Here is a 22,416-nt window from a genome sequence, read left to right as displayed (position 1 = left end):
TCTCGAGTCTAAAAAGGTTGAGAACCACTAGACTAAATGGTTCAGAGGGGTATTAACATCTGACAAAACAGATTGCTGGCTATGAAAGCTAACTGGTAAGGTAGAATGGTGGACTGATGCTTATAAAAGCTCATGCCTCGTTGAACTAGTTCGTGTCTAAAGTGCTACCCTGCCCTGCTGGCTGATTGAAGACTAACACAGAAACTGCCTCTGTAAAAATGGCTAGTGATATTTTCCCACTAGATAATGTCATCATTTTCCTTTCCCAGAAAGACAATGTAGTCCTGAGAGAAGTCCACACTAAATTGAAAACTACAGCCTAAAGTCTGTTAGTCGAAGGAAAAATGTCTTCAAGTGATCTTATTCAGTAAGTGCATGGAAATATACACAACAGTTGATCTCCAGAAGACTTGAAGAAAATACTAATAGTTAAATGACTTGGGTAAATGGAACACATTATGTATGTTTCAATGAAAACAAACTGTTTAATATGTAAGTTTCTGAATAAATGCTATGCGTGTGTTGTAACAGTTATAACTTTAAAGCATCAACTGGATTAGATGGCCATTAGTGTGTTACAGTAACAGCAAGCTATAAAAACAGAAAATTAAGAGGCAGCAATTAATTACCAAAAAATTTATTTGCAAATAGAAAACTCTTTACATTTGATTCTGATAATTGAGGACATAAATTATTTTCCTATAATTAATATGAAATATGTATAAAATCCATTCACTAGTCAGATCTACTTTTCTTGAGATTGGTGTAAACCACAATAATCTTGAATTCCTGAAAAGAAGCAAGCAAAATAGTACTGAGTTTAGTATTTGGACATTCCATGAATTTAGGGTTTGTTGTTTTGCTTTTTTTCAAACTAACTTGTTCAATCTGAAATGACTGAAAAAGTTTCTCACATGCTACATGCCCTTTTGAGTACTGTCTATCTGCCTACTCTTCTGGAGGTGGATGTGAGTAAGAATATGAAACTAAATCATACAATATTACTGATTAGGAAATTACCCAATTTCCCTTTAAATGCCTGCTTGAAGTATTAAAACTAGTTGTCAGAATAAGTGAATAGGAAATTTTTGGAAACTAAGCATACAAAATGCATGCAATTAAAGGATTATTAATGGTGGGGTTTGACTAAGGTCATGCTGTAGGCACCTGTGTGACATTTTGGTAAGGTAACTACTGTGAGCTGGGAGAAGTATCCAAACACAAGCTTCCTTGCATGAGCTACTTACTTTGGATGATATTTTTGTAAGATGATGTAGCTGGGGACTCAGGTACTTCAGACAAAAATGACTGGCCGTTATCACAACTCTTTCCTGGAAAAGGAAAAATTAAGATAACTACTTAACTATGGAAAAGTTACCCTCCCCCAATGATGTTTAATTCTAGTGAATCAAGAGCGTCTGCTGCTCTTACCACGTTTCTTCCTGTATCAGGCACGTCTATAGAGCTACATGTAGCAGTTCTCACAGGTATTTATAAGAAAACACTTGACTACTTCAGTTTATCGTGTTAAGGCCCTGATATTTCTAAATCAAAGACTATAAATGCATTCTCTTTTGCCTAGATGGGATGCTGCTCTTTAATTTCACGGAAATTATGTGGCAATACCAACCTGGTCTTGCTTTACATTAACTTCCACAATGTCATCTGCTATTTAATTATCTTTAGGCAGCACATCAGATTACATCCACTACAATTCCAACATGACTCATGACTTGAACTACTTTTGTAGCTGAAATTTTAAAAGTACAGCTCTCATTTTATCAAACCGTGGCATTTACAAAATTTTGTTCTTCCTTCTAATGGGTTTGGTTTCATCTAGTCTTCAGTGTAAATGAACAACTTGCCAAAGAAATTACATGTTCCAATAAAAGGTAAAGGCTAAGATTATTATAGTTTATAGCTACAAAAGTGACTATCACTGCTCGTTTCCAAACAACTTACTCTTTTCAATATTTTTCCATTTATCAACATTTTGGGAAATGGTATTTAGAACAGAGATTTTTAGATTGTTATCATAGTGACTAAATCCTTACTTGATAAACCAAGTCAGAGCACTGTAAACTACTACTGGACACCTCTACCTATTTAAAATGTGCACTATAAAGATTACCTATCTGAGGATCTAGAGGCACTTTACCCAGGAGAGAAACATTTAAATTTTTGCACATCATCTCTGCACCTCCTGTTGTTGGAGGAAAGATTTGAGATTCATTCTGTAATGGGGGAAATAAAGAGAGAGACATTTGCAACCAAGACCATTTTAAGAACATTTTCAGTTGTGCATAACAATATTTTCTGAAACGTCATGGGATACTGAAATTCCATTTAAGATTAGAAAGACTAAACATTTTGGGCTTTTTGAAGGCTGATTAAAGTAGTTTCCTGGCATGTGATCACTAAACACATTGATGTTCTACACAAATCAGTTTTTCCCCAGTAAATGTTTTTAGATATGTATGTATAAATTCTGAAAATAACGCGTCAGACTGCTCCTTTACTTTTCAAGGTTACCATTCATTCAAAATGCGTATTACAAACAATGCACATTTTAAAGTTTTTGAATGCTGATATAATAAAAGTGAGGGATTTAAAAACAAAACATGCTTGAATTTTGAATGAATCCAATATCTAGGACTCCTGAGATAGATAAATGCTTCCCAGTTTTGCAAGCATTTAGATATTTAAGTGGACAATGGCCTAGAGGCTTGTAGGTCATCATTAATTAGCAAATCAAGAGTTGTGTCATTACTGCTGCCCAATCCTCCAGGTAGGCAAGATACTGTAATTTTGTTTTTCTCTCCTAATTCTCATAATCTTTGTTTGTTATAATGAGTACATGCCATCAGCCTGGGAGTGGTTTTAAAAAACACTTAAAGCCCATTCTAAAAATTGCAGAATTATTTGCAAAAACAAACAATGTATTTTAAGCTTACTCATTTAAAAGATTTATCAGGAACTCTATCCCGGAGAAACTGCCAGGAATAAGAAAACATTTATAAATTTTGAACAAACTTTTAGAAGCAAAATAGGCAAGGGAGAAGTGGCAAGTTTTTGATCACACAGCACTTCAGAAGAAGTCTCTCACACCCCAGAAGCTGCATTCACAAGAGATATTAAGAAATGCCAGATAATGAGCCCTTTGAATGACAGGTATTTAAGAAAAGGAGTTAATAAGAAACACAGATCTCAAAGCAAGCTTGTTATTCAAAGATGGATGCCACGCATAACTTTTAAATTGCCTTAAAGCAGCTGAAGCCTTTAAGATGAAATTGCTATCTCCACAGTGTTGTTACTGAAGAAACACAGATCTAGGAACCCTGGCCTTAGGAAATTCTGAAGGATATATGTACGTGTATGTGTTCTTGGTGGAAACAGCAGCAAGCAAAACGATTTTTTAATTTTTTTAACTACTTCCCACATGATTCTCTTAATGAACAGCTATCAGACGAACAGACGATTCTGACGTGGCCAAAAAAAATCCCCTTCACTCCCACAATCACTAACTACATACCCCAAATACATATACCCAGACATATTTGAGTGAATAGAGGTAGTAGGTTTACTATTACCTTACATTTTGGGCATATAAAGCCACTCATATTTTCAACAACACCGATGATTGGCAGTTTAACCTTATGACAGAAGTTGATTTCTTTCCGAACATCCTGCAGGGATACTTCCTGTCAATAATTCAGGATTAATTGTTATTTTGATAGTGGTATCATTCACCTATGCAGTTGTCCTGCAAAACTAAACCTCCTAGCAAAGAAGAATTCAAGCCTCTGTTCAAAGAAGAGTTCTTATGGAATAGCTTCAATTCAAATTCTGAAAATATGAACTACTGTCCATTACACTAGAAAAAAAGATTTTGTGACTTGATGTGAACTAAAGATAAAGCAAACTATTTCTGTTCCTTCAGTTTTCTTCTGACAAGTTTAAATCTGACTGAAACAATGAAGCCAGTTCAGCCATATCAATGTTTTATCACCTACATTCATTTAATAGCTTTAGTTCTTTAAAATAGAACTTATGCAAATATTTTCCTCTTGTTGTTATAGAGAAAGACATCAGGTGAGAATGCTGAGAAGACAAAGGGGAAGCAGTTTACTGTTATTTCCAAATTAAAATGAAATACATTACAGCAACTCAAAATGTTCTCACACAAGTAATGGAGATCATCTCCCACTGACTTTTTTCAATCACATAACCTTGCATTCTTTACATACACTTCCTTCATAATACTCCATTTGTGTCTTGCCACCTCTCTCTCTGTTCCTTTAATATCCATACTGGGTATCCAGAGAATAAGCAAGAAGTATTTATGAGATGAGATATCTTTTACTAACAGCTCTCCCATATATGAATTAATTTGCCCACTTAAAACGCAAGGTGGGCAGCTAACTTTGGTTTGCTTCAATGGTCATCTGAACCAGTTACAGACCAAGTGAAGAACAGATGCTATGGTTAAACCTAACTGTTAAGCAATAAAACTACTTGAAAAATGGCCATTATCACCGATGAAGCAAAGAGAGATTAGTAGGAGCAGGTAAGGTGTAATGAACATAGACTGTATTTTCTTAAGGCTATAGTTTCTAATAAAGTTAGGAATTTTTATTCTCAGGCCTGTCTTCTGAAGGTAGTGTGTAGGTTCCTTGAGGACAATGACTTGGAGGTCAGAAACAGAGTGGTTGTTCTGTGAAAAATGTACCTCACACTGGTGACGACATTTTCCATCTTTTACTGTTTTTCTGTGAACTCAGTCTAGAGTGTAGTGATGATTTAGTTTCACCCACATAGTTTCTATCAGGTTATCTGGACCACTGGATGAGGTACATCACATTCTGTGATAGGCAGACATAGGATCCCTTAGATTCTAATATTTTTGTTGTGGGAAGCATGGATAGTGCTGGCAGTAGAGATCTGTCAGCAGGTTCTGCATTTGTTTAGATAAGTTCTTGTTTCACGGGGTGTTGGCCAGTGGAGGTTTGGCTTTTAACAATGATTTTGATGAGGTTGGGGTGTTTGTTCAGAAGGCAGGAGAGCTAGCAGGAAAAGGGCACCTGAGAAAATTTCTTTCAAAGTGTCACCCTCTTCAAGTATGACTTAACTGTTAATTATATTTTTATAAGCTCCAATGTGGAATGGTATGCGATAACCAAGTGGAGGTTAACAATTTTATATTTTGCTAGATTTGTGCAAGGTATTTTGAATAGCTTGTTCAAAGATGAAGTATTTTTTGGAGTGTCTTTGCTAGATAAAAGTTGTTTTTAGATTGTTCGTGAAACCTACCTCACCATTCTTATCAGAACAGATGCAGTGATATCTGAAGATGTAGCTACAGATATTAAGTTTCTTCTTGAGTTTGGGGTGGTTACTGATTTTGTGGAGGCTGGTGGCTTGGTTTTGGGTTTTTTGCATATGGTTTTCGTAGTGCCATTCTTTAGGTTGATTATGGCTTATATACAAAAGCTGACGTTAGGGTGGTAAGGGTTAAACTGACCATGGAAATCAAGCCTACAATCATGATTCCCAGGCATTTAGTCCATATAACAAAGATGTCATCTATACTGCACCTACAGCAGGGGTGCTTAACCTCCAGCCTGTGAAGCAGTGTCATGCAGGCTACAAGGCTTCCTACAGATTCAAAAATTAGATAGTGGAAGCATTAATTACTGTTCCTGTCGCCAAATTTCCATCCCCATGGGGAGACCTCAGGCTGGATGATGAGATGCTCTGTGTTACATCACCACTCTGCAGTGGGGCCGTTATGCAGGGTCTCTCTGCAGCTGGATCCAGTACATGGGGTTGGGCCAGTGTGCTAATTCCTTGCATGGGATCTAACTCTTGGCCAGAAGGTTGAGCAGCACTAATCTACAGTGCATGGATTTGGTAGTACATTTTTCCAAAGTCTTGTTAAAGGTGTCTCAACACAACTGGCACATTTGGTGCAGATAAAATGGGGGACTTTCACAGCATGTTGTAGCTGAAAAATCTAAGAGTGATTTGTGGTCTTGTAGATACTTTAGACATGGTGGGATCCCTCTGTGTTAGCATCTAGGCCAGTGATGTCTATAGGGGCAAGGATGTTAGTGCCAAAGAGGTGGTTTGTGTTGTGGATTTTATTAAGAAAGTCTAATCATGGGGACAAATTCAAGTAACAAGCAGCTTGAGGATGGTTCCTAGGAATGCAGATACTCCTCCATTGATGGTAGTATGCTTAAATAGGATGGGCCTATGCAGGGTATTTTGTACATCTTAGGTAGCACATAAGAAGTTCCTAGAGTGGGATTAGTGGAGGCAGTTATGCAGATTTTCTTGGAATTGATAGGGAAACAGTTGCTGAGGTGCTGTTTGAGTTCAAGGATGAATAATATGACATCCATCCTTGAGTTCATTGAAACGGCTGGTGGCAGACAGCTGCATTAGCCTTGCAGATATAGCCCTTCCAGTTTATGGTTAATATAGCTCCTTTCCATTTGCTTAACTTGATCATTATTTGTTGTTGGATATTGAGGAGTGTATGCCTTTTTTTCCAAGGGGAGTGCGTGGCAGTGGTTACTGCAGTAGCTGGTTCCACTGTGTGCTGGATTGCCATTATCAGTTTAGTAATAAACAGCAGACCCAAACCTGCCAGTCTTCAGCTCTATTTCTCTAATTTTCCTAGTTTCCTGCCACTAACCTCAATCCTAATAACTTTTTTTTGTTTTAAATCACAAGAAAGGAAGCCATATCAAAATCTCCATTTCCTTTAAAAAGTCAACATTCCCTAGCATCTTAAATCTTTTCTTGCTTTCCAATGTTTTCTCGACAGCCCTATATATCCATAGTTTTATGATACTGAAGACTTCAAAATGCCACACAGAGCAGCATGGTATTTATTCAGCTAATTTTTGTTTAAAATCAACATACTGATGTTCAGAGCAAACTGACAGTATACTAGATCTCAAAACTTTGGTTTTGTACTCAGTACTTTGTGACAGATGGGATCACGCTGGCTGTATTCCTGACTGATCAAAGAAAATTCCAATGGCATTAAAACCATTTAAATCCTCCTCTCTCACAGATAGACATGCTCACTCTACCCTACTGTATTGTCTACATTCAATGACAGATCTATCATCTTAACTAGACTTTGCTATAACCATTTTTTCTAGAATTAAATAATACGCGCCTCGGAATTTATCTGTAATTATTAAAAAGTTACAGTTCTCTTACCTGAGGAGTGGTGATTATAACTGCCCCATCTATGTGTGTTGCACCAAGATATTGCATAATAGATAGATGTTCATCTGAAGTACCTGGGGGTGTATCTACAATCAGGTAGTCAACTTCACCCCAATCCACATCCCGAAGAAACTGTTTGATCAATCCTAAAATGTTTAGAGTAAAAAACTTGACAATTCAAAACTTCACATTCAGAATAGTAAGCATACAGTTCTGCTGTTAACTTAAGGTAGACATGATTAGAAATTCCCAATATAAAGTCTTTGACTTTATTGAGCATTTTTGCTGAATACAGTTTCAGAATTTGATCCATTAAATCTATTATTCAAGGGGTCATTTCAAGATCTATTTGGTTCTGAAAATGTAGCCTAAAGAAAAATGGCACCAACTACTCAAAACATCTATTGGCTTCTGTGACCCCCCCTTTTTTAAACTCCTGGTGGCTCCTGCTGAGCTACCACAAATGAATGTCAGCTAAATTCTCTTCATGTCCAGCCTCAGAATTGTCTAGTTGCAATCAAAGACAAGGTAAGGAGAGGAACAGTAGCTATTGTGTTGTTTGTGAAACCACTGTTATTTCTAAAGCTGCACATGAAGTAAATAAAATAATTTGACTTTTTTTTAAAATCACTGTATTAGACATAGAGGGTGCCTATACACATGCAGCAAGTCTGCTCTGATGTGCTGTAATTACAGTGCATCAGAGCAGACTTGATTAACTGAGTCTGCTGGAGTGTGGTAAATACACTGTTAATCAACAAAGAACAAATGAGAGGTTTTCTGCAAAGCTCCCTCTGTATCAGTTTATTTTTATTTTACACATGTAAATAGTGATGTGTGTTTACATGTTGAATTATTAACCAATTAAGGTAGAGTTACCTACTTATTTTTCCTTTTAAAGAACTGAGTCAGATGAAAAGTTTATTTCTTTTTCAGATTTTCAATGAATCTAGGTTTAAATGTTTGATACTCGTGTATATCCAAGTTATGAATCATTTTGAAAGCTAATATAGATTTGTATTAGCAACAGTCAACAAATATAAATGCTTACCCTGTCTGAAACTTAAAATTTACATTTTATTGTCAGAAATATTCAAGATATTTAATTTGATCATATGATGAATCTTTGATTTCCATTCATCTACGGTCATCAGTAACACCTAATCCAAACCAAATTTTATAGGAAAAAACTGAAGCATTATCCAAACTGCAGTAGTTTACCACCATGGATAAAACGATCTTTGAAAATACACACAAGGTACAGACCATTTTTTTTGGGCCCTCTCCAGATAACAGCGTCATCAGGACTACTAAGCAAGAATCCCACTGACATGACACCTAAGTTTTCTTCAACATACTAAAAGAGAGGAAGCAGAATATTAAGTTAACTTTTATGCGCACTTGTTCACTTCATTTTTTTCTCATGAGTAAAAGGTTGTACATGATTTCTATACAACAGCCAATAATCTGACTACATTTATATCTTAAAGAGCCTTTCCTAAACTCACAGAACCAACTGTAATTACAACAACAATGTTCTGCAGAATCTTTTTGGGGGCATGTCAGTAAGACACCACATCCTTCCTCATTCAACAGAGGTTTCTGTTTGCAGGATACACCTTGGAGGCGGTAATTAAATAATGGGGGGTTTGTTTGCATGTTGTTAGCCTCCAGCTGATATTCATTGGCTCATAGAGGCCATGCTATCATCAATAGTTTCTATTTAGAAAAGTGAAGTATCATGTAGGTAAATAAGAATAATGAACCTGACTATTCTATTTTCTTTGTCCAAACTGAAGTGGCAGAAACCTTTTCCTTTTGAAAAAAAGAAAAGTTACCTTTTATTTTGAATAGCCAAGCTATTTGAACTTAAAAGGAAATGTAAAGCTTAATATTTTATATTAGGTTAAATATTTAAGACTGAACTAGGTTTAATATTTAAGATTTAAAAAAGTAGTCTTTTAAAGAGCAGAACTTGCTCTTCTCTCTCGAGCCTCAAGAATAATTCTTTAAATAAAAAACAATATGAACAAGAAGAATGAAAAGCTTTACAAAGTCCACACACACACACAGCTAACTTACCACAGGAGACCATCCAAAACCACTCTGATGAACCTGACAATGGAAACATAAAGTTAAAAAATAATTCTGTAAGAAGCATATACACAAATTATGTCAAAAACAAGCTATATTTCAAGCTTGGTGCTCAGAAACAAGCTGTCCAATCAATGCTGTTGGACAGTCAAATGGCCAAGCTTAAGAAATTGCAAAATGCCTGAACTCTTCAGCAAACAATACATTCTACTGAAGTAAAAACTGCAGGCATGCTGCCTTACAATTTACAATACATCCCTCAGATATCGTGGTTGCTTCTTAGTAGAGGTGCACTGATGCAATGGTCCATATTGTATTAGCACCCATAAAAAGGAAAACTGACATTATCAGCAATTGGCTTTTTTTGTCTGATATGGCTGATAATGTCCATGATAAAAGCCACATGCATGGACACAATGGCAGCATGCATGTGGTCTGCCCGGCAGCATCTGGTGAAGTCTGTTGGGAGAGTATGGGGGGAGAGCATAGAGGCCCCCAGAGTGAGGAAGGGAGTAGGGCAAGGGCTGGGGCAGATGCTGCCCAGCCAGGACAGGGTGGGGCACAGGACAGAGCCCAGAGTGGCTTGTTTGGGGGGCAGCTCCTGCACATACCCTTGGGGAGGCATGGGGGTGCGCAAGTTCCCTGGATCTCTGCATGGGACAAGGGCAGACTGCCACTGCAGACTGGGGCCAGGGGCAGCACCGGGCTCTTCCCAGCAAGGTAGTTGGGCTGGGGCTGCTCTCCCGGTGGGTAGTGACAATGCTGAGAGGGGGTACTACAGGGTAGGCTACAGCCACCCCAAAAGTTGCCGTAGCCCTCCCCCCCGCCCAGTGCTTCCGCCACCCACTGCCCTGGCCCAACCCCCCTGGTGGGTAGAGCCTGGCACCAGCCTCAGCCCCAGTTCACAGTAGTAGCCCGCCCTTGTCCCATGCACAGGTCCAGGGGGCATGTGCCCCCATGCCTCCACCGGGGGTGCATGCAGCAGCAAGGGCTCCCCCCCTCCCTCCCTGCGCCCCCCAAATGAGGTGCTTGGGGCTCCATCCCCAGCTGAGTAGCACCTGCTACTGCCCCAGCCCCACTCGCTCGCTTACTGCGGGGGTCTTGATATGCACTGCCCCATCCTCCTACCCCCCCAACAGACTTATCGGCCTAACACTGCTCTCCAAACTGCCAGGCTTGCAAATTGGCAATTGGATCTGTATCAGCCAATATGACTTGTTAATAAATTGGCTGTTGGTACTGGCCCAAAAAATTCTGTATCAGTGCACCCTTACTCCTTTTTAAAAAAAATTCAACCCACAACAAGGTGTCATCTATAAAATGAAGTTAGACACTTCTTTCCTTTGGAAAGCTATGAAAAGTATTGATTAAAAAAGATATTCTTAAGACTTCATCATCTTGCAGTTTTACAGTATTATACCATTCTGCAGTACCTGTCTTTGAAAACAACTATTGTATGGCATATTGTATGGCCTTAACTTTTCACTTGTACGTTTTCTGCAAAGTGCACAAATTGTATGTGTAACTGCTTCTGTGTACAGGTTATTTTTTAACAAAATTAACAGGCCAAAGGTGCTGCCAATCAATAATTTGTAAGGCTGCTTGTGACAGACGGTTTTAAAAACAACCAAAAAAGTCATACCTGTTCTCCCTCTAAACCCATCATTTTAGGTATTGATGGACCACAAATGTCTATGTCCAGCAAAGCAACCTGAAAAAAAGGGGGAGAGGAATAGGAAATAAAAGTTTATATGAGATGCCTGCAAAGTTTTATACCATGAGAAGTAAACACTAAAATGAGTTTAGAACTAGAAACTGTTTAAACTTGGATTAATAACGAAATGGACCATTTGGACACAGGAGTACTAGCTTGAGGTTAAAAATAATAATTTTTTGGAAATCCAGTTGTAGTAGACCCATTCCTAGTAGAGTGACCTATTAGCTCAGCAATCACCCACTGGAATCTTAACTAATAATTTTTACAAAAAGGCAACTAAAAATCTAAGCAGAAAGACTTAATTATCCCATCACTCTAAGGCACAGAGATGAGCTTGAAAATCAGGCCTAAGGCAATTTTGCTGTGGCTACAGGGCCTCCTACTCTAATGGCTTGTTTTTCCATGCACATCCTAGAAATAAAAAATGTGCAAGTGTGGGGCACAAACAGGTGCATTGGGGTGTATCACAAAGTCAAAAGTGCCTCGGAAAAAGATGGTCATGAAAAAAATGGAGAGATACAAGTTAATAAAAAAAGTCATTGTACCTCAAAAATTAGTTAAGTATGTTAACACCAACTCTACTGGAATACATATTCATTTCCTGACACCTGGCAAAACTTTAGCTGCACAATCTTAATACCATCTAAATTATGAACCTGTAATGTTTAAAATTAAACACATTCCAGTGCTTGTAGGACTAAGCAAGTTTTGGTATGACACCATAATACTGCATTACAACATTCTAATATTATAAAGCCTTAGTCTATCCGTAACACTTCATTTGCACTCCGATTGCCTGACTGAAACAACCAGAGAGCTCCAAGAGCATTTGGACAGGAGACAGCGCAGTGGAGTGCCACCATTACGGTGGGGACAGTCGGGAGACGGATGCAGCTGTAATGGCCTGCCCCATGCCCCCCAGCTGGTGGCAGCAATGGAGCAGGGGTGGGGGAAGAAGCGGATGCAAAGTAAGGGTGGGGCCAGACATGGAGGGATGAGGAGCCACTGGATCCCGACAAAAGCCGGTGGGGGGCATGGCATGATAGAGGCACCCCGCTTCCACCACCACTGCCGTGCCCTGACAACAGCTCTAAAGGGGGAGGGGTGAAAATCGGGCCCTGCCTCTAAGTGGCAAGAGTGGGGGGAGCAGACCTGTTCACCCACTCTCCCGACTGGACAAGAAGTGGGGCCAGGGCGGGGCTGGATACAGGACTCTGTCCCCGCCCACCATGATGGCAGGGAGCACCCTGCCACTGCTGGGCTCCGACAGAAGCCAGCAGGAAGTGCGAGGGGAGGCATGGTGATGACACCCTGCTGCCAGGCCCTGCCAACAGCTGGGAGGGCGGGCAGTGGCAAAGGGAGGGGAAGAGAGGGGAGGCTGGTGGACAGGGGCCAGGTGCACCTGGAGCACAAGGATGGGGGGGAAAACGGGACAGGAGAGCAGAGCCAGACCTGAAATGCGGGCCGGGGGGGCGGGCCAGAAGCAGACCTCTGTTCCTCCTCTCCCTCCCCAATCATTCTCGACAGGCAATTGGCTAGTATTTAATAAGAAATCTCACATGCCTGTTTTGCAACGTTTTTATATAAAAACCCGCTGTATAAACAGCCACCAGTTTTCATTAAATAAGTAGATGCATATGCTAACTGAATACAAGCTAGTAACGTAAATGGTTGATTTGTTCGAAAGTATAAAAATCTATGGTTTAAGCCCCTTGGTTATGGTTTCCCAGGGTTGAACTCTTTACTTAGAAGTTACTAAAATGCTGTTTCACACATTTTATATTTAACTGTAATGACCCCTCCCAATAGTGAATGAATCTCAGACTTGATCAGCACTGGTGAGGTCTCACTTCCAGCACTGCATCTAGTTTTGGGCCCCACAATTCAAAAAGGACGTGGATAGATTGGAAAGAATCCAAAGAGCAACAAAAATAATTAGAAGCCTGGGAACCATGACTTATGAGCAGGGATCCAGGTTTTCCATTTCCCATGGGAAAATGGAGTAAACTGTGGCTTTTACCTTTTACAAGAGAAATCTGAGGATTTGCCATTTTGCAATGAGCTCCCTGCAGGCTGGCAGAGATCCAGCCTGCAGGGAGCTGGGAGGGAGCAGGAAGAAGGCAGAGACAGAGGGTGCCAAGTGCATGGATATCCCAGGCAGCCTGCAGAGCAGCTCCAGTTGGGAAGGGGGGGTGCTGAGCCTGCTGCTAGAGGTGAGGCTTGGGGCTTGAGGCCTGGGGCCTCAATACGCGGCTGCAGGACCTCAGCGGGGAGCAGGATGGGGCCGTGGGTGGCTGGTCTGAGGGACAGGGACAGGGGAGGGGAATGCTGGCCCTCGGCTGCCTCCCGCAATCCCAGGGAGCAGTGGAGACCCATGTCCCCCAGATCTGCACCCGTGGCAGGCTCAGGCTCCCGCCCTGCTTCCCTCCCCGAGGGCCTCCGGAGCCTGGCAGGCAAGACCCAGCATGTCTGGAGATAGCAGGGTCATGCAGGGATCTCATCACTGCTGCTCGCTTTTCAGCCCCCACCCCTTGTGACGCACCTCCTGCTGCTTTGAGGAGCACAGCCTCATGCCGCTTCCCTCACTGTAGGCCCATGAACAGATGAACATTGCTGAGGCAATGTGGGGCGGGGGGTGTGTGTGGCAAGCAGCTGCAAGGAGATCCCTGCACAGCTCTGCTGTTGCCTGCTACACTAGGTTGTGCCCACCGGGCTCTGGAAACTCAGGGGGAGGGAAGCAGGGCAGCACGGAACAGTGGAAGGACATGGAGAAGTTGCTATTTGCTGTTCCCCGCCACCCTGCTTCCTTCCCCCAGGACATCTGGAGCCCAGTGGGCATGACCTGGCACAGCAGGCGGCAGCAGAACCACACGGGGATCTCCTTGCTGCTGCTCCCCCTGCCCCCCAACTGCTGCCCTGGTGACACACCTCCTCACCTGGGGCTGCAGTGGCACCTGAGCCTGGAGCCTGTGCCTGCCCCAGGTACAGATCTCAGAGGCACGGGTCCTCCCTGCCCCCTGGGAGTGTGTGCAGCAGCTGGGAGCTGGCCTGCGTAAGCCCACAGCAGGAGGAAACCGCTTCCCTCACTGTAGGTCCATGCACAGGGAGCTGGGGCAGGGTGTTGCAGACCGAGGTCTGTAGCCCTGGTAGCTGGAGACCCCCTTTGGCAAGGTTGGGGGAGCAGGGGCATCAGCAGAGCCAGTGGGGGGCTGGGGGGCTGATTTTAAATAAGGATTTTGGGAGCTTTAGCAGAGAATTTGGTATTTTTCATCAGGGAAAACCAGGATCCCTGCTTATGAGGAAATACTGAAAGAACTAGGGTTATTTAGTTTGGGGAAGAGAAGACTGAGTGGAGATCTGACAACACTTTTTCAAATACCTAAAGGATAATTACAGAGAGGATAAAGATGGACTTCTGTTTGGGACCATAGAGAAAGTTTGGGTTGGAGATCATAAAGAATTCTCTCATGGAATAGGCTACCTAGAGAAACTGTGGAAACTCCATTCCTGGAAATTTTCAAGAGCAGATTGGATAGCCACTTGGCTGGGATGGTTTAGTTAAGGATGATCCTGCCTAGCAAGGGGCTGAACTAGATGACCTTGTGAGGTCCCTTCCAGACCTACCTTAAGATCCTATGAATATGATTTACATGGGCAAAAAGTCAAGGAGAGTGATTCTGCATAGTCCTACAACTTCTGCATTTCAGAAAAAGTGCAACCTCACATTAGACAAGTCAAGCATTTCATCACTGTTAATTAACTCGTTAATAAACTGGCCATCGGTATAGGCCCAAAAAAACTTGTATCCGTGTACCCTTACTCCTTATTTTTAAAAAAATTCAACCCATAGCAAGGTGTCATCTGTAAAATGAAGTTAAAGGCACTTCTTTCCTTTGCAAAGCTATGAAAAATGTCAATTAAAAAAGATATTCTTAAGGCTTCATCATTTTGCACAGTTTTACAGGATCATACCATTCTGCAGTATCAGTCTTTGAAAAAGTCTACTGTATGGCATTGTCTGGTCATACAATACTCTGGTACTGACAATGGCTGTCACTGCTTATAATCTCTTGCCAGAGCTTACTGAGAGACACTCCACTTCCTCCTCACAAATCAAGCAGAAAGACTTTGTAACTGCATCTCCACTGATTTTCCAAATCCCTTTATTTGAAGGGACGTTAACTGACATTTGGGCACAGAATTTGTTTCCACAATTTCTCAGGGGCTTTTGGTCCAAATGTCACATCTGTTTCTTTTAATGAAGCACTGGAAATTACAATTTCCAGAACAGGCCAAGCTGTTAAACTGAATGGCTCCCAACAAATGCTCTATATGTACAACAAAATACATAAACATATACTCAACAATACTCCAATGCCATCGTATGACACATTATATTTTAAGTAAGAGTAAGCCAATTATGGTGAAAGTTGCCTTTGGACTAGTTCTCGCAGAAACATCAATGACATTTAGGAAATTAGATAAAGAGATGCCTAGCAGATTTTCAACAGTGTCCAATTCCCATTAATTAGGCACTATATGGTTTAGAAAAGCCCATCAGATGCCTGATAGCATTTGAAAATCTGGCCCTTTTATTTCAAATGTGTTTGCCTACAAAAGCTACACTGCTCAATCAATATGCTGCTCCACTTACCTTTGAAGGGGTTACTGGACAACATATTAATTGAAATATACAGTAGACCTGGACAACAGTTTCTTCTTCATTTTACAGCCCTGAGCTTTTCTGGGATGAGCAGCATATAAATAAAATAAAATTCATAAATAAAGTTCCACATGAACATCTCCATCTTCTAATCTCTTATTAAAGCTAAAAATGTCATGAAATATTTTCATTCATTTCCTGATGATCTCTTTTAATAGTAATGTCCAGGGATTTTGACTTAACATGTGCTCCCTCTAGTGACTGATTCTAGAATAGCATGAAGTAATGCTGTCACATTTAAGTTCACATACATCTTTCAGGAACAATGCTGGGGGAGACAATTTTATATTTAATTTTCACTGTCACCTGCTGACAGTGAAAGCACTGGAATGTTATAAAAACAAAAACACACTGTTAAACTTTAAAGTGAAGACCTACTCAACTCTTGAGGTTTTTGGTTGTAGCTGTGTTGGTTTAAGTACACAGGCAGACAAGGTTCTTTGGGTAGGTGTGATATCTTTTATGAGACCCTTTTCCAAATATTTATTTGGTCTAATAAAAGATACCACATCTACCTAAAGAACCTTGCCTGCCTAATAAACTCTCATATACTTCTGAGTGTAGGAGGGGAGGGAGGGAAGACAGGGAAATTAGAAAACAAAAAGGCAATGTTACAGACAGAAAAGATGTTTACACAGGAAAAGTACAGATGAACTAACCTATGCACTGAATGGTGTGAGTTGCACCAACTCTCTGAAGTCATAGATTTCAAACGCTTTAAAAACCCCAACATGCAACTAACCGTAAGAAACAAAATGGCAAAGTGTTTCACTTAAATGAGTTGCATATTCTGCAGCAGACTCAAAACTAGTACCAAAGTAAAGTAACTTACTACTAGTTTCTTTTTATCCTTAATATGCTAGTAGTGCCAACAGATGCATCTGTCTACAAATGTCTGGTTTAGATTCTTTCTATATAGGTATGAGTCATGTCAGGGGTAATGCACAGGGGGTGCACGCAGGTGCATGTGCACCCCATGAGCATGGCAGTGCCCCCTCTGCAAGAAGGCGCCACTGACAGTCGGCAGTGCCTACAGGTGGTCCACAATTGCCCCTGGCCACCATCAACACTGCCTGTGGGTGGTCACCAACCCCTGGCCGGTGCTTTCCCCCACCACCCAACAGTGCTGGCAGCATCTGTGGGAGCTCCGCACTTACTGCCACCGGGCTCCTGCCGCCGCCAGTGCAGCCGTGCCCCCCAGCCACCAGGGGCACTCGCCATTCTTGAGTTATGTGACATCACCATTAAGGAGAAATGAAGTGAACCAATAGGGTGGCAGGGGCAGGCAGGGGGAACTAATTGCTTGCCTCCCCACTCCTGCTTTTCCCACCACAGTGGTAGGGGGGATAAAGTAAAATGACCAACCAATAATTTGATTATGTGCATGGAAAATTACAACAAATAATTATTGGGGAGGGGGTGTTATTTTAAAAGTCAAAGTTATCTTAGATTTGAGTAAATAACAGCATTACAATCATCTCTCCCTGTGACAGACTGTAGGTTTGTTCGGTTTTTCCTTTAACCCCCCCACCCCAAAACCTATTTTAGCAAAATGTCACATTTCTGTGGTGTGCAGACATGGGAGTAAAGCCACTTCTATATTCTCTCATGCACAGAACTATGACAGGCGTATACAGCACGTGTGCTTGGGCTGCGGGTCTACTGCTTCCCACAGCATCCAAGCCTGTAGAAGGTAGTACTGGCTTGCATGTTTTTCTGCAAAAAACCTTCAGAGGAACAACCAACTTTCTGCCTTGCCACAATCCTCAGCTCTCTGGGTAATACATCTGGGTGCATCTCTATGCAGCACAGGGGGACACCAAAGATAGAACAGATTAAGTTAGCTAACAGACTGTTTGCAATTTTTTTTATTTCTTTTCCAACCAACCACTTAAGTATTGGCTGTGTGGTAATAAAACTGTGCATGCAAACATAATCATTCAATGCAAGGGACTCACTGGGAAGCAGCCCTCTCTCTACTGAAGGTCTCAGGGGTGCTTGCTTTCAGCGTCCCCTTGTTCCTACAGTTTAAATTATTCCAACTTAAGGAGGAATGGAAACACCTTCTTATTTACATAAAATATTATTGAACAACCAGCAAATCATTTTATACGACACCATGCAATACAGGAATCTTTCATGCAATAAAGTATTTCTACAATATTTTGTTCCTTGAAAGTTCAAAATTAAAAAGGGGAGATATCTTTTATAACTTCTTTCAAAACAAAGGTGTTCAATTCCTCCCTAGTAAGAGAACTGCATTTCTTACAAAACCTATAGATGAGTCACAAAATAAACCCTGAAATTTCAAATAGGAATCTATAGTGTTAAAAGCATTCTCGTATGGCATTTCTGAGATCTTTGCAACAGAACTGCTTTATTATTTTTCTGTAGACAAAAAGCCACTAAAAAGGTAAGAGCCGGCATTTTCTGAGGCTAATGCAGACTGGCATTCGAGTCTAACAAGTGGTACCTTGAGTGTAACCAGGTTGAAACCTGGCATTAATACAGAGGGCACACCACACAGTGCCAGGTTTCTCTCACACTGAGTGAGATAGGTGGGCTGACTCACTGCCATGGAGTACTCTTACTGACATAACATGACAAAAAGCTGAGTGATAAAGTAAAAATATATCCCGGCTGATGAGAACAAGGTGGAAGTCAACAACCTTTGAAGTGTAACTGCTTGCATCTTTTTTTCTTTTACAAATGCTCTTTTCATACAGCAAGGCAATTTTTTGGCCTACTGTTCTAAATATAAAAGGTGTAGGGAAAAAGGTGGACAACCACACTGAAATGCATGAGCCTGCACGTATCTGTGACTGCTGATACACAGCAAGAGGATACATTTCATAGACATTAGGGCTGGAAGGGACCTCAGAAGATCGAGTCCAGCCCTCACCCAAAGGGCAGGAAGTCAGCTGGGGTCATAGGATCCCAGCAACATAAGCATCCAATTTGCTCTTGAAGGTGTTCAATGTAGGTGCTTGAACCACCTCTGATGGCAGGCTGTTCCAGACCTTGGGGGCTCGGACAGGAAAGAAATTCTTCCTTATGTCCAGCCTGAAACGGTCTTGTAGTAGTTTATGATCGTTCGACCTCGTCATCCCTTGGGGTGCTCTGGTGAACAAACATTCCCCCAGATACTGGTGGTCACCCTTGATAAACTAAAAGTGGCCATCAGATCGCCCCATTTGTTTTCAGCGTAAAAAACCACAAAGGAAACCAGTGATATAAAAACATATTACTAAACACAGGAAGGAGAGAAAAAAATGCTTCTTTCAGTTACAGTAGCCTCTGTCATTGGTATACCAATCAGAAAAGAAAAAAAAAAAAAAATCAGATAAGTGACTTTCCAAGCAAACAGAACAACGTGAAGATAGAAAATCTTCACTGAAACATCACATTAATGTTCTGAAGGTCCCAGCACGCTTAAAAGGTGCAACTGTTTGTTTTAGAGTGTAGTTTTTCAGTGTAGGATTGAAAACCATAAACTTAATATCTACTGTTTTAAATATATTCAACCAAATATTCTTTTGGACTAGGATAGTACTGCAAAGAGTATCCTATAATGGAAAGAAGTTACAAAGCTAGCTCACTGGCTACTTCTGGGGAAATTTACACAAAGTATATTGGCTTTACATTAGTTTTTGGAATGACTTGCATGGTTACAGACAAGCAAAGCCCCATGCCTAGAACATTTAACCAGAAACATCCTAATACAAATGGAAACACAACTAAAAAGTAAGTCACAGAACTGAGTATCACTCTTCACAGGGTTGATTAGAAGTTTCACTAGGGGTGCACCAATAGAGATTTTTTGGGCCAATACAGATGGTGGATTTTTTAAAACGAGTATCAGCCAATACTGATCTGACTGCTGATATACAGCCAGGCAGCTTGGAGAGCAGCATCCAGCTAGTAGGTGTATTGTGGGGGAAGGGGAAAGGGAGGGACAGATTGAGGCCCCTGCGGTGAGGGAGGGAGTGGGGCTAGGACAGGTACTGCACAACTGGGGCAGAGTGTGGGATGGAGCTGTGAGTGGCCTGTCTGGGGGGAGCAGGGGTGGGAGGCAGACCTGGGAGGCCCACGGACCTGCACGCAGGGTGATGGGGCTAGAGCAGTACTGGCTCTTTCTAGTGGGTGGCTGGGCCAGGCTGCACTTGAGGCAGAAGGTGGCAGTGCTGGTAGGGGGCTATGTCCCAGCAGTTCAGCACCTGCCCCTGGCCCAGCTCCAAGGCTCCTGCAGTGATGGAGGGAATGATTTCCACCTCCCTCCCCAAAAAAAGACTTACCAACTGGACCCAGCTGCTCTCCATGCTGCTGCGCTGTGATCCTGGTTGCCTGTGTGCATGCACTGGGCATTTAATTGGCGACATTAGCCAAAAAAAGCCAACAGCCAATACTGTCATTATAATCAGTGCTGATCCAATATGGGACCAATGTATTGGTGCACGTCTATATACTATATACATAGAAAGAAGTTCAATATAAGCAAGTTAGAGAATGAAAGATTAATCACTAAGCCATCCCAGCCAAGTATCTGTCCAACCCACTCATGAAAATTTCCAGGAATGGAAATTCCAGAGCTTCTCTGGATAGCCTATTGTTTCAATGCTTGTCCACCCTCACAGTCAGAAATTGCTTCTTAATATCTAACCTAATTTTCCTCAGTTGCAGCTTGACACTTATTGCTCCTGGTTCTGTCCCCTATAACCACAGAAAAAGCCCATCTCCACCCCACCCCAAGAATCGCTGTTCAGGTACTCGATGCGGGGGGAAGAATCTAATAACACTCTTCTTCTCCAAACTAAATAATGCTATTTATTTCAGCCTTTCCTCAGAAGTCATGAAGCCCAGGCCTCTAATCATCTTTGTCACTCTCCACTGGACTCTTTCTAATTTGTATACATCCTTCCTGAACTATGGTGCCCAAAACTGGACACAGTACTCCAAAGAAGGCCACATCACTGCTGCACACAGCAGAAGAATCACTTCCCTGAATTTGCAACTGACACTCCTGTTAATACAACCCATCATGCTGTTGACTTTTTGTTACAGCAAGGGCAGATTATTGCCTGATACCGAGTTAATGGACTACTGTAACCTCCAGGTCCTTCCCTGCAGCACTGCAGCCTAGCCAGTCATTCCCCAGTCTGTATCTGTGCATACAGCTTTTCTGTCCAAAGGTCAGGACTTTGCACCTGTCCTTTTGAATTTCACCTGATTGATGCAGACCATTTTTTTGGTATATCCAGACCTAACTCTGCTCACCAGGGTGTCTACAGCTTCACCCAATTTAGTGTGCATGCATTTGCTAAGCATGCACTCAATTCCATTGTCCACATCATTAATGAAGATTTAAGCTATGCTACACCCAGGACAGACCCCTAGAAAACCTCACTAGATGCCTCCTCCCAAGTACCCTCATTGGGACCCCTGGATCACAGTCAGTCACACTGACAGTCCCAGTTACTACACACGTGAGAGGAGCAACCATTTGTTCTAGAGCACCCTCCCCCTCAGAGGTGTAATATTACTGATGAAAAGTATTCTTCTTGCTGTGCTCCAGTACTGCTCCATTCACAAGTCCTTGGCATGTTTCATGTCAGATGCATAAATAAAAAGAAAAAAAACACAACCTTTCTTGGCTCAGCTGGGATGCAACGGGGCTAATTCGCATGGTTGTTTCATCCCCATAGTGAATGCAGGCCAAATTTAATGTTCCCTCTTTCACAGCACTTGAATACTGCACCTGGGCACACAGGTACTTGTATAGGTTCTGCACCTGCACATGTGTGTTGGTCACTCAATGACACATCAGCAAGTGGGGTGTATTCAGTGTTTTCCCTATGCCTGGTTATCCTGGAAAAATGATCAAAGTTGCCCAAGTTTCAGGTACGCTGCACAGCACCATGGACACATTTCACCTGGGGACTTTTAAGTGGACCAAAGCACTTTATAAATCTGGAAAGGAGTCTCAAGAGGGTGTCTGGCCGCCAGGTCCTCAGGCTCCCACCACCTCGTGCCAGACATCACAGAGAAGCTTGTAATGAGGCACCCAAGATACTGGACCTCCATCCCACCCGCATGGCAAGATGCCAGGTGCACCGCCCATGCCACCCAGCACGAGGGCCACCTGCCGCACCCACCTGCTTGGTGTCATTGGCCGCCAGGCCGTGGGCCAGCTGGGCGCTGAATGTGCTCTTGCCGACGCCGCCCTTCCCCGACAGCACCAGGATCTTATGCTTCACCCCCTTCATCTTCTCCTGTATCTCCTCGAGTGCTAGAACGACACGGGGCTGAGCGCGGCGCGTCCCCCACAACCCCACGCCCCGCCCCGCCCCGCCCCGCCCGCGGGCGGCGCTCACCAGGGTCCGGCCCAGCGGGGCCCGCCGAGGCGCACAGCCGCTGGTTGGGGCATCCCTGGCAGGCGGCGGCCTTGCCCGCCTGCGCGCTGCTGGTGCCGGGACAGTCTGCACGGGACGGAGACGCGTCGCGTTAGAGAAACCAAGACAGACCCAGACCCGCCCTCTCCCTTCGTCCCGGCCCTCACCGTGCGGTGGCGACACTGCTACCGCCTCCTCAGCCATGGCGCAGCCAGCTGTTCCCACAATGCTTCCGTCTCTGGAGCAAA

At 42.5% G+C, this 22,416-nt stretch overlaps 2 protein-coding genes across 2 annotated transcripts in view; one reads left to right on the top strand and one right to left on the bottom strand.

The window, feature by feature from the left end:
- The window catches only part of TVP23A (trans-golgi network vesicle protein 23 homolog A), a 14,573-nt gene extending 14,041 nt beyond the window's left edge, over positions 1-532 (top strand). The window contains 1 exon segment of the mRNA XM_090023108.1: positions 270-532. Within this exon segment, the coding sequence (XP_089879234.1) occupies positions 270-304 (35 nt within the window). The 3' untranslated portion in view covers positions 305-532.
- Positions 466-22,416, bottom strand: NUBP1 (NUBP iron-sulfur cluster assembly factor 1, cytosolic). The gene is made up of 11 exons (XM_090023107.1): positions 22,336-22,416; positions 22,151-22,255; positions 21,932-22,065; positions 10,982-11,050; positions 9,328-9,360; positions 8,512-8,602; positions 7,237-7,391; positions 3,591-3,701; positions 2,132-2,234; positions 1,248-1,331; positions 466-789 (listed from the first exon to the last, which is right to left on the bottom strand). The coding sequence occupies exons 1-11, from the start codon at positions 22,370-22,372 to the stop codon at positions 746-748; spliced, it is 966 nt and encodes a 321-aa protein (XP_089879233.1). The 5' UTR covers positions 22,373-22,416; the 3' UTR covers positions 466-745.

The sequence above is a fragment of the Crocodylus siamensis genome, chromosome 12 (genome assembly GCF_052110815.1).
Source record: "Crocodylus siamensis isolate JL-2025a chromosome 12, ASM5211081v1, whole genome shotgun sequence".
NCBI lineage: Eukaryota > Metazoa > Chordata > Crocodylia > Crocodylidae > Crocodylus > Crocodylus siamensis.
This window is presented reverse-complemented; position numbering and strand designations above follow the sequence as displayed.

What these genes read in the sequence shown, in the direction of transcription:
- NUBP1 (XM_090023107.1), bottom strand. Translation starts at nt 22,372, where the DNA reads ATGGCTGAGGAGGCGGTAGCAGTGTCGCCACCGCACG. An exon ending in CCCCGCTGGGCCGGACCCTG is followed by an intron (nt 22,066 to 22,150) that starts GTGAGCGCCGCC and finishes GTGTCGTTCTAG; the next exon opens with CACTCGAGGAGATACAGGAG. An exon ending in TTATATGCCCAAAATGTAAG is followed by an intron (nt 2,235 to 3,590) that starts GTAATAGTAAAC and finishes CCCCCATTACAG; the next exon opens with AATGAATCTCAAATCTTTCC.